General features: G+C 39.5%; 1 protein-coding gene across 3 annotated transcripts in view; it reads left to right on the top strand.

Moving 5' to 3' along the window:
• Window positions 1-8,053, top strand: part of KCNQ3 (potassium voltage-gated channel subfamily Q member 3) — a 208,996-nt gene extending 200,943 nt beyond the window's left edge. For 2 of the 3 annotated variants that reach the window (XM_061995812.1, XM_061995811.1), the window contains 2 exons: window positions 2,093-2,177; window positions 3,120-8,053. In XM_061995812.1, coding sequence (XP_061851796.1) covers window positions 2,093-2,177; window positions 3,120-3,857 — 823 coding nt within the window. In that variant the 3' untranslated portion in view covers window positions 3,858-8,053. The remainder of the gene's footprint in view (window positions 1-2,092; window positions 2,178-3,119) is intronic. The other variant, XM_061995813.1, reaches the window with a different exon arrangement.
• The last annotated feature ends 6,020 nt before the right edge of the window (window positions 8,054-14,073 follow it).

Here is a 14,073-nt window from a genome sequence, read left to right as displayed (position 1 = left end):
TCCATTCATCCAGCCCCTACAGCAGTATACTAATAATACTGAGAGGATATGTTGCTGCAAGATAAATATCTGTAAATGTTGAGCCAGAAAGACATTAGCTTCCATAAGAACAATATAGGATGGAAATCTATACTTAATGGTTTCTTAAATGTCTAGCTCAGCTTCTCCATGGTTTGGAAATGTGGTTTTATATGAAATACGTACATTTACTTCCTGATGTGCCAAATTTCTAACAATCAACTAGTAAACCAACTTAAAAACTCAATAACAATCACAATAGTTGGAAGGTAAACCAGTTATCTTCCTGAAGTGAAAAAAGTTTTGTTACAGCTTCCACCAAATGGCAATCACAGAGTTTTAATGATGCTGCTTTTAAACCAATGATTGGTGAGAATTATTGAAAATGAATTGCAGTATCAGGTTTCTGAGTGTGAAAGTTGCAGCATGTTATTGTGTTGCTGCATCCCTGGTAGCAAGAATTCAATAATAAATGACATTTCTTCTGTTATTTACAACTATCAATCTGTCAATAAATATCCATGAAGAACCACAGAAGACTATCAACAATCTGTCCCCAAAGCTGTTATGGTTGCTCAGAACAAAAGCAATCTTACAAAAAATAAATTTACTTGGCATCATCTGTTTTATCCCACTCTGTGAAAAATCTAAAAACATGTAAATGTGAAGACAGAGACCTACTTCTATGGAAAGACAATGATCATTTGAGAAACAAAGCAGATTGCAAAATTTGAATGAGCCCACAGCATCAGTAACCCAATGTGCAAAATTGACATGTTTTAGTTAAGAGTTTCTGCTTTAGTAAGATATGTTCACAGCTATATTTTGTATTTTTTAAGCAAGAGACAAACTGGACCTGTGAAAACAAAAGTTTTACAGTATATTTGTTCTAAGTCATACTAAAGAACAAGTGTTTACAAATTGTTTTTCTAGATCAGAGGTTATGGAAAGACATAGATTCCTCTGAGGTTGGTTTAGAAGCCTTCTGATAAAAATTTTATTTGATAATGATCATTCTAGATCCCATCAAGTTATCATAGAATCACAGAATGGTAGGGGTTGGAAGAGTGCTTTAGAGATCATCTAGTCCAACCCCCATGCAGAAGCAGGGTCACCTAGATCAGGTCACATAGGAACATGTCCAGGCGGGTCTTGAAGACCTCTAAGGAAGGAGACTCCACAACCCCTCTGGGCAGCCTGTGCCACTGCTCCCTCATCCTCACAGTGAAATAGTTTTTTCTTATGTTTAAGTGGAACTTTTGGTGTTCCAGCTTCATCCCATTACCCCTTGTCCTGTTGCTAGATACCATAGAAAAAAAGGATGTCCCAACCTCTTGACATCCACCATTTAGATATTTATAAATATTAATGAGACTCTCCCTCAGTCTCCTCTTCTCCAGACTAAACAGCCCCAGTTCCCACAGCCTTTCCTCATATAAATCAAAGTTCTTTAGTTTAGCAGAGATCATCTTCTTACTTCCTGAAGTTATTCCATCTGATGGATGGGCAGTAGGAAATTACACAGAAGAAAATATATTCTGGAATCTACCTTAAATCTCCAGGCCAGACTCTGGCTGTCTCTTTTCAGCATTTCCAATCTCTAACAATCACTATTTGGGTTAATGAAATGGAGAAAAACAACCACTCAGGCTTGAAACTGAGATTCAGCCTTTGAAGACACTAATTATAAAGAATTAGGTTTAAAAACATATGGTCATCTGTAAACCCCCTATCTAGGCTATCACTACAACCTTTACAAACCTAAATTGGTTCCACCAAGTCTGAGATTAATTTCACTTTCATTTGGATTTTTTTGTTTACTTGTGTTTTTTCTTGATCCTTCTCATAATTTTGAATCAAATAAATTTAAAATCAAAAATCAGGAGTACATTTTTTTTAAAATGCATTTGAATCATGCTCCTGTTTGCATGATAAATAATTCAATCCTTTCATAAATGAGGCTCCAAGGAGTTGCATGAATACCACCAATAGGGTAATTCTGTTTTCTGATATAAATTCCTTACTGTGCTGCAAAGAGAAACAAAATACTAATAGAGTTATCAATTCTTTATAGAAATGATCCATATGTAGCCAAAGCATCTACAGCAGATACTGAAGACCAAAGTATGATGGGCAAATTTGTTAAAGTTGAACGACAGGTATGTGATTTCATGGCAATGTTGGAGGCTGAGGTGGTTGTACTGAAATGATAAAGCTGACATAAATTCTGTAGGGGTCTTTGTCTGATCCAGACATATTTGTTCTGTTGGTGACCAAGACTCACAGAGATCTTGTACTAATGATCATTAAACTATGTTGTTGGCTTTTCATGAAGGAATTTAATTAGCTGAGAAGTGTGCATCTTGAAACCTGTTGAATGAATGTCATTATATGTGATAGCAAGACCCTGACCATGATGCTTAGATGGACCTTTTTTGTTCCCTTAAACTCCATACTCATCGTGTCTAGTGTTTTGCTGTGAGCATCACTTTGTTGGCAGGGTCTGGCGCTTAAAAAGATTGCCTCTTCATGTATTTTTGGGCCCTTTTTCTGCATCCTAACCTATTTCTTAGCAAATCAAGACACTCTCACTTTTAAATACATAACTAAGGTGGAGGCAAGTGACATGCATTCACATCAGTTCCTTTCATGGAATGCTAGTGTTCAGGTACTAAGTACTATCAATTAAGAAAAGAAATTAGGCCTGATAGTTAACCCTAACATTGTGGGACTATTAAGAATTAGAGAGTAGGCTTGTGTGCAAAGGTAACTGTATCTGTTGCATTGTAATAGCTATTTACCATATGGTATCAGGACTGGTATCATGACACTGTAGACTGCTATTGGATGCTGGTCTGCCAATTATGCAGCAATGCTAAGAAATTTTAGGAATGAATCCTCTAATCTGAGGTAATTAGAGGATAAGTTGGCTTCTACTGCAGTCCAGCTTGCAAGTGAAAGTGATGACTACCCTATAATTACCTTCATGACCAATAAAAGATGGCAGCACACCTTTGCTGGGGACAGTGCATGTGTGGAAGAATTGCCTCTTTCATTGAACAACTGGCTTGAGACAATATCATAACATTGGTGTTTTCCAGGTTAATGACATGGGGAAGAAACTGGATTTTCTTGTTGACATGCATATGCATCACATGGAACAACTGCAGATACAAGTTGCTGAGATAAGTCCATTGAAAGAAGCTGCTTCTCCCGCAAAGGAGAAGAGAGAAGAAAACAAATATTCCGAGTTAAAAACAATAATCTATAAATACACTGAGCAGCGTGCTCATGAAACTCCTTACAACTTCCAGCAGGTTCCAGTCAACAAAGTCAGTCCCTATGGTTTCTCAGCACATGGTCACATGACTCATTCACAACCTTTATCAATAGGTGGGCAAAACTCTGGCAAACTGCAAGCCACACCTTCCTCAACTTCATATGCAGAAAGGCCAACAGTTTTGCCTATATTTACGTTAATGGACTCCCAGGTTAGCTACCACTCTCAAGGAGACCGACAAAGCCCTTACTCAGATAAGATGTCTCCAAGACAGAGAAGGAGCTTAACAAGAGACAGTGATACTCCATTATCCCTTCTCTCTGTCAACCACGAGGAACTGGAGCGGTCCCCAAGTGGCTTCAGCATCTCCCAAGACAAAGACGACTTCCCGTTTGGCCCCAACGGGGGCTCGGCGTGGATGAGAGAGAAACGGTACCTTGCGGAGGGGGAAACGGACACAGACACCGACCCTTTTACACCCAGTGGCTCCATGCCTTTGTCTTCTACAGGAGATGGGATTTCAGATTCAATATGGACCCCTTCAAATAAGCCAGGTTAAAAGTGCGTGTGGGGGCAGTCACTGGTTGGCTTCTCCATGTAATGTAAGCATACTTTGTATATCTCCCTTACTCTACACCCAAAGCTTACTAGTTCGAAACACCAATGGCTGCATAAGATGCATGTGATATTAGTGGTAGTCATTCTGCACCATTTCATACAATTTACTAATGCAGTTTTTTTCATGCTACCAAAACTAAGGAGCTTAGTTTTGAGCATGGTTTGCATGAATTTACCCTATATAAATGGTACAGCTGATTTCTTCTATGATACATATCTATCTGGTACTCTTCAATACAACAATGGTGAATTGGTAACAGGCAAGATATGGTGGTCCTTGCTACATTTTGTAAACAGAGCAGCAAAGTAAAAGCATTTTCAGGAGCAATATCCATTGCTGAAAATGTAACATCTGAATCCATTTTCCAATATAAGTAAATTAATCTCTAACCAGCCTGGCTAAGAACATCTAATATTCAAAGCAGGGGAAAAGCTGAGTCTAAGTAAATGACCTTGCTGAAATGGCTTTGTGAACTAAATGTTCCTCATCTGATCTCTTATACAACTACCCATGAACTATAGTGCAGAAATGAAATTAAGGGATGTAATTTAAAGTTATCAAAGCCACCTCCTGGGATTGATCATTAGTATTTATTTATTTATTGTAAAATGTAAACATAAATCTCTCAAACTACTTTGGAAATCTTCCCTAGTGCTTAGAATATTGCTCAAAGCATGACTACAATGCTGTTTTGTAGAAAATCATCTGCTCAGCCCCTTTGCTTCTTATGAGGCCAATGTATTTTTTTTTCCCTGTTCCAAAAGTAAGGTTGTTCAGTGTAGGAAACTCCAGGTTTATACACTCTACTCTTTTATTGACTTATGTGCTGCTAAGTAAGCTGTGTAATGTAACTGTGCCTCAGCTTCCCAAGCTGTTATTTGGGAGTTGTACTTCCATACATATACACAAGTTGTAAGCCTCAATTCACTGATATTTGTTGAGCTGTTTGAGCTCCTCATGTGTGCAGAATATCTCTATTTTGTTCCCTGGGATGTTCCTCCATGATGTGGGATGCTGCCATGGCCCATTTCTCCCAGTTTACTGTTTCTCTTGGAAATGGACTGCTCCAAATCCATGAGTTGTGCCATATTTAAGACCAATGTACAAAAAAAACCATTTTTATCACCTTTCCCCAAGTAACACAGGGGAAAATTACTCTGCCCCAAGTATACTCTCTAGGCCTCAGCCAAATACTGCTTCATGGGTATCGGAAATTATGTTGAGGGAGAGCAGGAAAACATCCAACCCACTGGAAACAGGGCAGAAATGAATCAAAGACCTCACCACCATAGTCAGAATGTAGTATCTATATAGTTAGTGAAACGAGTCTGTCCAAATATCCTATGCAGGACTCATCTGATGTCAATCCAAGTATCCATCAGATAGCATCTGTTTGATGTCCAGTTCAACATCTATGCACTCTTTACAGCTCGTGGAAAACTAATCAGTACAGTCAGCGAGCATGGAGTACAAGAACCAAGGCACATATCACCTTTAGAATGAGATGAATCTCATCTTTAACTTCTACCAACTTCAAATCGCTACCAACTTCTTCTGACTTCAGAGGGAGCAGAGGGAGACTTGCATAGATCTCAGATGGGCAGAAACACCCACAGTCTGTGGAAGGCTCTCATCCCTATCCAACTGGTTCAAGGTGCAGCTTCTGTACCATGGCTCATGTCCACCTTATGTTGAGAATCATCCCTGTCACTCCACGTATTGACTTTGCCACCACAGCTAGAGCACTGACCAACAAAGACACAAGGATTTGGTTTGTGTAAGATTTCTTGTATTGACTATTTGTATTAGATTGCAGCTGCACAAGTGAGCATCCTTGGTACATCCAATCAGAGCACAAGAATGAGATACACTTTACTGGGCTTCCTAGTGTTCACCAGATGTTGCACAGCCTGGATAGAGTATGCTTCAATGGAAAATACCTTGTTGGGTTTTGTCCACTGTAGTAAACTTCCTGGTTGTTTCCTCAGCATTGTTAACATCTTGTAACACTCATTCCATCCAGGGAGCTTATGTTCTCTTCCAGATGTAGACATTGTCTTCCGCTTTGTTGTTTATTCTCTATTTAAAGAGACATCTAAAGGATTAGGTTCTTCTTACTTCAAAAAAAACCCAATATAAAGTGATCACTGACCCTTGCAACATTTAAAAGGTAAGGATCTGTTTTGGAGAATAAGCTCACCACATATGAGGAATAATTATTCATAATTTCATTTGAGAGAGGTTTCTGGGTCAATAGTGCTCTTCATACCAGGAATTGATTGAATTTATCCCTTTTCCACTTGTGTGTGACATTTTAGCTTAACAGCTACCAATTTTGTTTGAGTCTGGTCTTCTTGCCATCTGGGCTGTCACAGAATCACAGAATCTTAAGGGTTGGAAGGGACCTTGAAAGATCATCTAGTCCAACCCCCCTGCCAGAGCAGGACCACCTAGAGTAGGTCACACAGGAACTCATCCAGGTGGGTTTTGAATGTCTCCAGGGAAGGAGACTCAACAACCCATCTGGGCAGCCTGTTCCAGTGCTCCCACACTCTCACAGTGATTAATTTTTCCCTCATGCTTCTGACACTTTGTTTACAGATAGTTAACAATAGAAAGAATTAACCATTGCAATACACTCTTGTCTGACTCTTAACTCCTACGAATGACTCCACATTTTCATGTCAGGTTTGAGGTACTTTTCATAATCAGAAAGTGTGGAGTTTCCTCTGCTTTTCTTGAATTTGGTAAGAAATCTTCTCAAACTAGTGCACTGGGAGCAGGACTGGGTCCTAATCCACCTTTAGTTATGAATTTCCTTCTGAAAGACAGCATTGATCTGGAGGTATTTCTCTTAGCTCCATTTTTATGCTGATTTTTCAGCCACTAACAAATTACACACGTCTGGCAGTTTTTGTAAAGGTGGATCTGTGTTTACATTGTGTGCCTCTCTTCACAGCGTTATTATCAACCAAGCTTCCCCACTTCAGATTCAAACTGAGAATATCTGATGAAGGTAGAAGTGAATGTTTAGCTCAAGTATGCAGGTATAGAAAATGTGGGTTATACTACATTTCAGGAGTTAGTCCTTTAAAAGAACAAATCTAGGCAGGTAATGGCTATTGTCCTTGCCTCGGCTTTTCCCTGCACTGAATTTATCAGTCTGACTCATACCAAAATAAAAGAGAATTCAGCAGGTGGAGAGATTGATTGAAAATTTCCTAAAAAACTTTTGGATATATTTGCTCTGGTTTTATCTGTAACTTTGCTGCATTGTCAAGGTTCAGAGTGGAACTAGTTTTGAATGTCTTTGGTTTGAATTGTGGCCCAGCAGCGCCAGAAAGTAATTCCCACCTGAACCCATGTAGTGAGGCTGCTGACTCGTGGCCTTCAGGCGAGCACCATGGTCCAACCAGTTTGCAAGATCACAGCCTAAAACAACCAGAAAATGCAGATGAAGGAGCAAATGCAGCCCTGCTGTGAGCCTGTTGTTGCAGGGGTGTCACATCTGCCCATGAAAGAACTGAATTTGTGCTGCTTAGTGCAAAGCACGTGAGAAAGAGCTGGATTTGATCCCTTGCATACCCAACCCCCAGAACACTAAGGTTTAGGTGCCTGGGAGTTGCCACCCTAAATTTTCTACAACACCTCATGAATTTGGTGTGATAGCCTGTCTTCAGGAGCCCAGATGAATGGAAGTGTTCACTTTCACAGGTCATTTTCAGAGGTGCAAAGGAAAAAGGGGCCATTTTCAAGTGCTTTCACCTGGGCACTGTGGGAATGAAGATCCTGGGTATCACTATTGCTTCTGATTATTTAGGCTGTAAGACTTGATCCTTTCCAATTCAGCTTGTAGGATAAAATACTGGAAAATACTGGAAAGTGGGATCCTATTTCCATCCTCAAGAATACGCTGAGGCTGAAGGTTACATAGCCAACTGCATTTTGTTTTCTAGCTATGGCATCTTATTATTACTAGTATTTGTGCCTTGCTTACTGAAATTTTCTCCATGCTACAAAGATGCTTTTCAGATTCTGGCTGACAAGGGAACACAACTTTTATACAAGTGGCCTTTAGTGCTCTTTATAATATTATTTATTGTAATTTTTAAACTGTATGTGTAATTTATATTCTGGCACTGTCCAATATTTGAACAACTTTAATATGTTTATTTCAATATATTATGCAAACAATACTTCTTAACTGATTTTTTATGTTCTGTCTTTAAAAACTGCACCACTTATTAATAAATAAAAATTTCAAATATGATGTGTGGAGGAATTTATTTTCATTTGAATCATGATCACACACAGTCAAAGATGACAGTGTTGAATGTATCCCCAGCAAAGGCATTGCCGAAGGTCCTTCTGACTTCATTTATCCAGGACTGAACTCATAGCTTTATCTGGCTTCCACAGACACAGTTATGCAGTAGATCCCATTATTTGTGACTTCTTTTGATTTAGTGGCCATGTGACTTATATGCCTTTGATCATATGTGTGTGGGAAAAGGGTAACTAGGGAAAATTTCATGTTAGAGATATAAATGTACTAAAATATGATTAAATCACATGCAAAATATGTAGAGAACATAGCAATGGCATAAGGCTGCTCTGAATGTCTGCAGGGAATTTAACAGCTGGTAAGAATGTTAGTTGGGAGTCCACTTGCCTGAATTCTATCCCTGGTTCTGTTGCTGGGCTGCTGTCTGTTCTTGACATCACAACTTCATCTGTCTGCCCATCTCGTTGATGCATAAAACCACCCAAAGGCTTCTCGCTTGCCTCCCAGCAACACTGTGGGACAAGATGAACTATTTAAAATGTCTGCCCTCTTACACAAATAGGAGGATGCTACTGGGAAAAAATCATCTCAAGCATATTTCTACAAATGGTTCTGTTTGCAGTTTTGGCTGGGGATAGCATTTGAATAGTATTAAATATATATAGAGAACGTAGGGGTTTTTTCTCCCAACTGCTCTTTGGGGAGTTTCCATGTTTCCTTGGACAATGCAGGAAAATTGGTGTGTGGAAGGGACATTGTGCAGCTTATCTGTCTGAGTGGATTTGATTTCCCCCAGTAACAACAGCCATGTAACAGTCCAACATCAAGTCAAAGATGATACCTGCTTTTACTCTCATTAGATACCTTTTGCAATGGAGGGAAATCAGCACTTTTCAGAGCATGGTCTAGTGAGTCCAACATCAAAAGATGCAGATGTTGCGTCTCTCAGATGAAGCCTGTCTCTGACTGGCATCTTTCCCAACTACAGAGTTGAACATGACCAGCTTGGACAAAAACATCTTTCATATTGCTAAATAAGATGAGGTGAATCCACCCTATAAATTGGGAGAGGAGGCTGAAGGGTAATTGTCTTGGCTGAGACAGGCAGAGAGCCTGTGAAACATCACCTCCTCCCAAAAATATAGCTGAACTTAGTGAGATATCTTTAAAGCCTTCCCTGTGGCTTCAGTACCATGATTGTCATCAAGGAACCAGCTTTTCTCAATCCTTGAAATGGAACCTAAAAAAAAGCTTTCTTGAATTTTTGTGGTAGGTAAAAAATTACTCAGCAGCTTTTTTCAGTTTCTTATCCCACTTCTACGTCACTGTAAATTGGAGGAAGAATCCTGTAGTACTATGACCTCCAGTTGTGGTTTTTGGGGGTTTGGTGGTGGTGTTTGGTTTCTAGGGATTTTTTATAGATCAATTCAAACAGGATCAATACCAGGCTTTTACAGCCATGTTCTGCCATTTTTTTCCCAAACATTAACAATATTTTGTTAAACTAAAGTACCACAGTATGGAATTCTGAATCTATTTTCCACACAGCTCCAAAGATTGTGTACAACACTCATGTTTTCTTTATTCTTTACATTTCTTTCAAGGCAAACACAAAGGCACTTCAGAAGTATCCATATCCTTTTAGAGACAATATTACTACTCACTGTCATTACTAACTTAGCTGTGAATGTCCCACTTTGAACTGAACAGTAGCTGCCCTGCAGAATTCCTTTGCAAAGAGCTGACAGACACGGCAATGACGTTTAAATGACTATTTCACACACACAATAGGTGAACCATTCAGCTTTTCTTCACCTGAACTATGTTGCAGTAGAATTCATCCTTGCCAGTCATCAGAATACATAAGCACCCTAATCACTGGATTTCAGTAAGGCACTGGGTCTGAAGAAATAGATTCTAAAATGGGAGCAAGATGTGGTACCTATCACTCCCTGCTAATATTCAGGGAGGTTTTTCCCCCCTACAGACTCTGCTTATGCCTGTACAGGACTGCTGAGGTGGTATATGATTGTCTCCTGCCTGAGCAGGCTAAGGCTAAGATTAAACAGTTTAAAAAAGTTGGATATCAAAGTGTCAAGTATGGTACAAACAACCGTATCAGAAGTGGAACTTTCTCAGTGTGTCCATCTCTTTCTTCTCAGAAGGCTTTGATTTCCAAGGCTTTCCAAGACTCTTGAAAACGGCTCAGATAAAATGGTGTTTTGATTAATGTGGAACATCCTCTTGGATCACAGAGAAGGGAAAGAATCAGGAAAGCAAAGTCCCATGGCACAGAATAGCAGCTGACTTAGACTACCTTTAAAGAAATTGCCCTCTAAGGAGGTATTTTAGGCATATGGTCCTGCTGGCTGGCAGCCCAGTGGCGCTTGGGACATCACCACGGCTTCTCTCTTGCTTTCTTGTGTCAGATACAGATAGTCAGTAGGATAATCAGAGGAATGATTGAATGAATTCATTAATGTTTTTGTCAGGCTTGAAGGGATTGGTTATGTGTGTGACATACTAGAAATAATGATACTGGAAAAATCAAATATTGTCTAAGTTCTGAACTGCTGAAGTTTCTCTGTATCTAATCAAAGCTTCATGACTCTCTAGTTTCACAATTGCACAGTGCTTGGTCACTGTTGTCTTTGGAAACCCAGAAGAAGTGCAAGTTATGAAACAGATCTGTAAAGATCTCATGGGGTGTATACAACATGCAGTGAAGAAAACAAAACCCTGAGGAGTTCATCTCAACTGATTTTGTAACTCAATATATTCTCTACAGTTCCCACTTAGCTTTATAGACAGGAAGACAGAGCTGTACAGCCACTGTGACAGCAACTGTGCTCACTGCTTTTCTGGAGAAGTATTTACATGATGGATGAGTGTTTGGTGGCACAGCTCTGCAGAGAGATGATTGCAATGGCTTTGTTCTGGTCAAGACTATCCAATGAGTATGTTTCAGTAAATATGTTTTGCTCTACCAGCCTAGGCAACTCACCTGCCTCTACTTTATTTTTTTTTATCACAACATGTCAACAGCATTGTTGAGAAATGGCATAGCACACAGTCATTTAGTTCTCATGTACTTAACACGTCTCCCATGGGGCAAGCAATGTCAATCTTCAACCGACAAAATTCTGGCTGTCTCTGGTGCAGAAACCTTTTTCCCATTTAAACAACAGAAACAAAATTCTAATGACAGGAAAGAAAAGTGGTTTTGAGAAGCATTGTTTTCCTAATTTTCCAGTTGAGCTGAGTTTCTCACAAGGAATATGCAAAATCATCTCATAGTTCTTTTCCACCTCAGTTAACTTCATGCCTATTGTTGCTACATAGTTTCACAATTTCCATGCTTCCTTTTTCTTTCCTGTCTCCTTTTGCTCACTTCCTTAAGAATGTTTGATTTTACAGAAGTTTTACAATGTCAGACACTTTAAAGAAAAGTGTTTGCTACTTTAGATAAATAAAAGTGTAAAACAATCATGCTGGGAACAGTCCAAGTGAATGGCTATAAAGCTCGGGGCTCATTCTTTTCAGAAGGTTTTGTGGTATTAGTACAAACCTTAGCAAAAAATAAGAGAGATTAAAGGAAAAAAAGTTGGAAAAGATAGATTCATTTTGAATTCTAAATAAATTTCCTGAAATAACAGTCACAGAATTACTGAATCATAGAATGGTAGAGACCTCTAGAGATCATGTAGTCCAACCCCCTGCTAAAGCAGGTTCACCTAGAACAAACCACATAGAAATGTGTCCAGGCAGGTTTTGAAAACCTGCAGAGAAGGAGACTCCACACCCTCCCTGGGCAGCCTGTGCTAGGGCTCCTTCACCTGAACATGGCCATGGTTTAGTGGTGGCTGTAGCAGTGCTGAGTTAACAGTTGGACTTGATCTTAAGGGTCTTTTCCAACAGAAATAATTCTATTATTCTATATGCAATTCTCCTGTTGAGAGACTGAATTTGTCTTATTGTTCCAAAAGAGTTACAAGAAACATTCTTATATTTAGTGCATTCTCCTTAATGAAATTTATGCAAAAAGAAACAAATATAATTAGAAGAGTATTGATAACATCTGAAAGGAAATTCAGACTAAAAAGACTTTATGGAGCTAGTACCTTTCTTAATAAAATAAACTAAATCTCTTGTAAACTTGTAATGACTAAAGGAGAAATATTGAATTGTAATCAGTTGGGGTTTTTTTTTCAATAAAACAAACATAATTTACAGAAAGGATACTTTTCCAAACAAAGTTTATTAAACAATTACTCCATGGTGGTTTAAGGGAAGTGTTTAGTGTAATAAAGTGTAACTGAAGATAAAACTTCAGTCCTCAGGAGCAAGAATGCAGTAAGTTTGCTTGTTTGCTCTTTTTTTTAAAAAAGAGATGCTTCCTTTTCTGTTGCATATTAGCATCTGATGAGAGGGAGGTACTGCAGGATATGTGTTTTCCTAACAGGCATATAGGTTTGCAAGGTGTGTTAGGTACCAGAGTATTCCATGTGCTACATATCATTATTTAGGACAGAGATGGTTTGTAGCCCCAGCCAGGGGGCTGGTAGCCATCCCTGAGGACACCATCAGACTGGGACAGAGCTGATGGGAGGGTATGCTGGTTGCTGACTCTGGCTCAAGTTACAAGAACATCTGGCTGGAGCCTTTTCAGTTGCTCACACATACCTCAACTGCCACCTAGAAGCATGTGTTTAAAATGGCTGAGAAAAAAGTCTCAAGGAATAAGAAGTGCATCACTTCCACGTTGTGATCTCAGCACTAACTTTCAGATGTTGTTTTCTCCTTCCTTACCATAACTTCCCACCATGCTGCCCTGTCTCTTACAGACAAATCACAGGCATCTGGATTGAATGTATGTTTATTTAAACTGCATTAGCAAGGACCTGCCCTGCACAGCCTTCAGGGAATTAATGCTTTTACTCAGTAATTTATATGAATTCTCTGCCTCAGACTGTGTTACAGAAGACACTAAACTTGACTTCTCTTGTTCTGGATTTTGGGATGCTAGTTGTGGACACAGTAATGTCACACAAAGAGATGCTGGAAAAAGGAGGGCCCGTAAAGACTATACTCCTGAGAAAGCAACGTGCTCAGAGTGATGCTCTGAGTGAGAACACAGCATTGTCCCCAGGAGTCAAAGTTGGGGCTGAACAATAGCCTCCTCCTCAGTCACCTGAGCATTGCTCTGCAGCTGAGGAAAGTTAAAATTACAGCGTCCCAGGGTAAAACTCAGCATGAGGTAAAACCTGCTGAAAGTCAAATTATCCTCATAGCCAAACATCAAACGGTTGGAACTGATCCTAGCACACACATTTTCCTGGCTATACCTGCATTTGTCAGCTGGTACAGAGAGGACTTTCATCCCAGCCTTTCTGATGAGATATTGAGCAACCGGTAATTAAATCAGTAAAAGTAAGTCCTGTCAAAGAAAAGGTGTTTCCATATTCCTCAAGCTGCAGCATTTCGTCACAAGTCACAAAATTTTTCCTTTTATCACACCAATAATTTCCATGTAGGAACAGATCATTTTAGATGCAATGACATTCCACAGGATAATGCTTTCTCATGAAAGGCAGAGTGAGAGAAAGCAAATGCAAGCTTGTGCATGTGTGTGCATACACATGAGTAAGCATCACATTTACCAGCTCTAACTGTTAAATGTGGCTGCAGTTGCGTTTGTAGGATCATAGAATCATTTTGGTTGGACAAGAGGTGCAAGGTCCTCGAGTCCAACCACTAACCTCACACTGCCAGGCCCATCACTAAACCATATCCCTCAGCTCCTCATCTACGTGGCTTTTAAATATTTCCAGGGATGATGACACCACTTCACTGGGCAGCCTGTGCCAGTGT

Source organism: Colius striatus, chromosome 4 (genome assembly GCF_028858725.1).
Source record: "Colius striatus isolate bColStr4 chromosome 4, bColStr4.1.hap1, whole genome shotgun sequence".
In the NCBI taxonomy this organism is placed as follows: Eukaryota; Metazoa; Chordata; class Aves; order Coliiformes; family Coliidae; genus Colius; species Colius striatus.
This window is presented reverse-complemented; position numbering and strand designations above follow the sequence as displayed.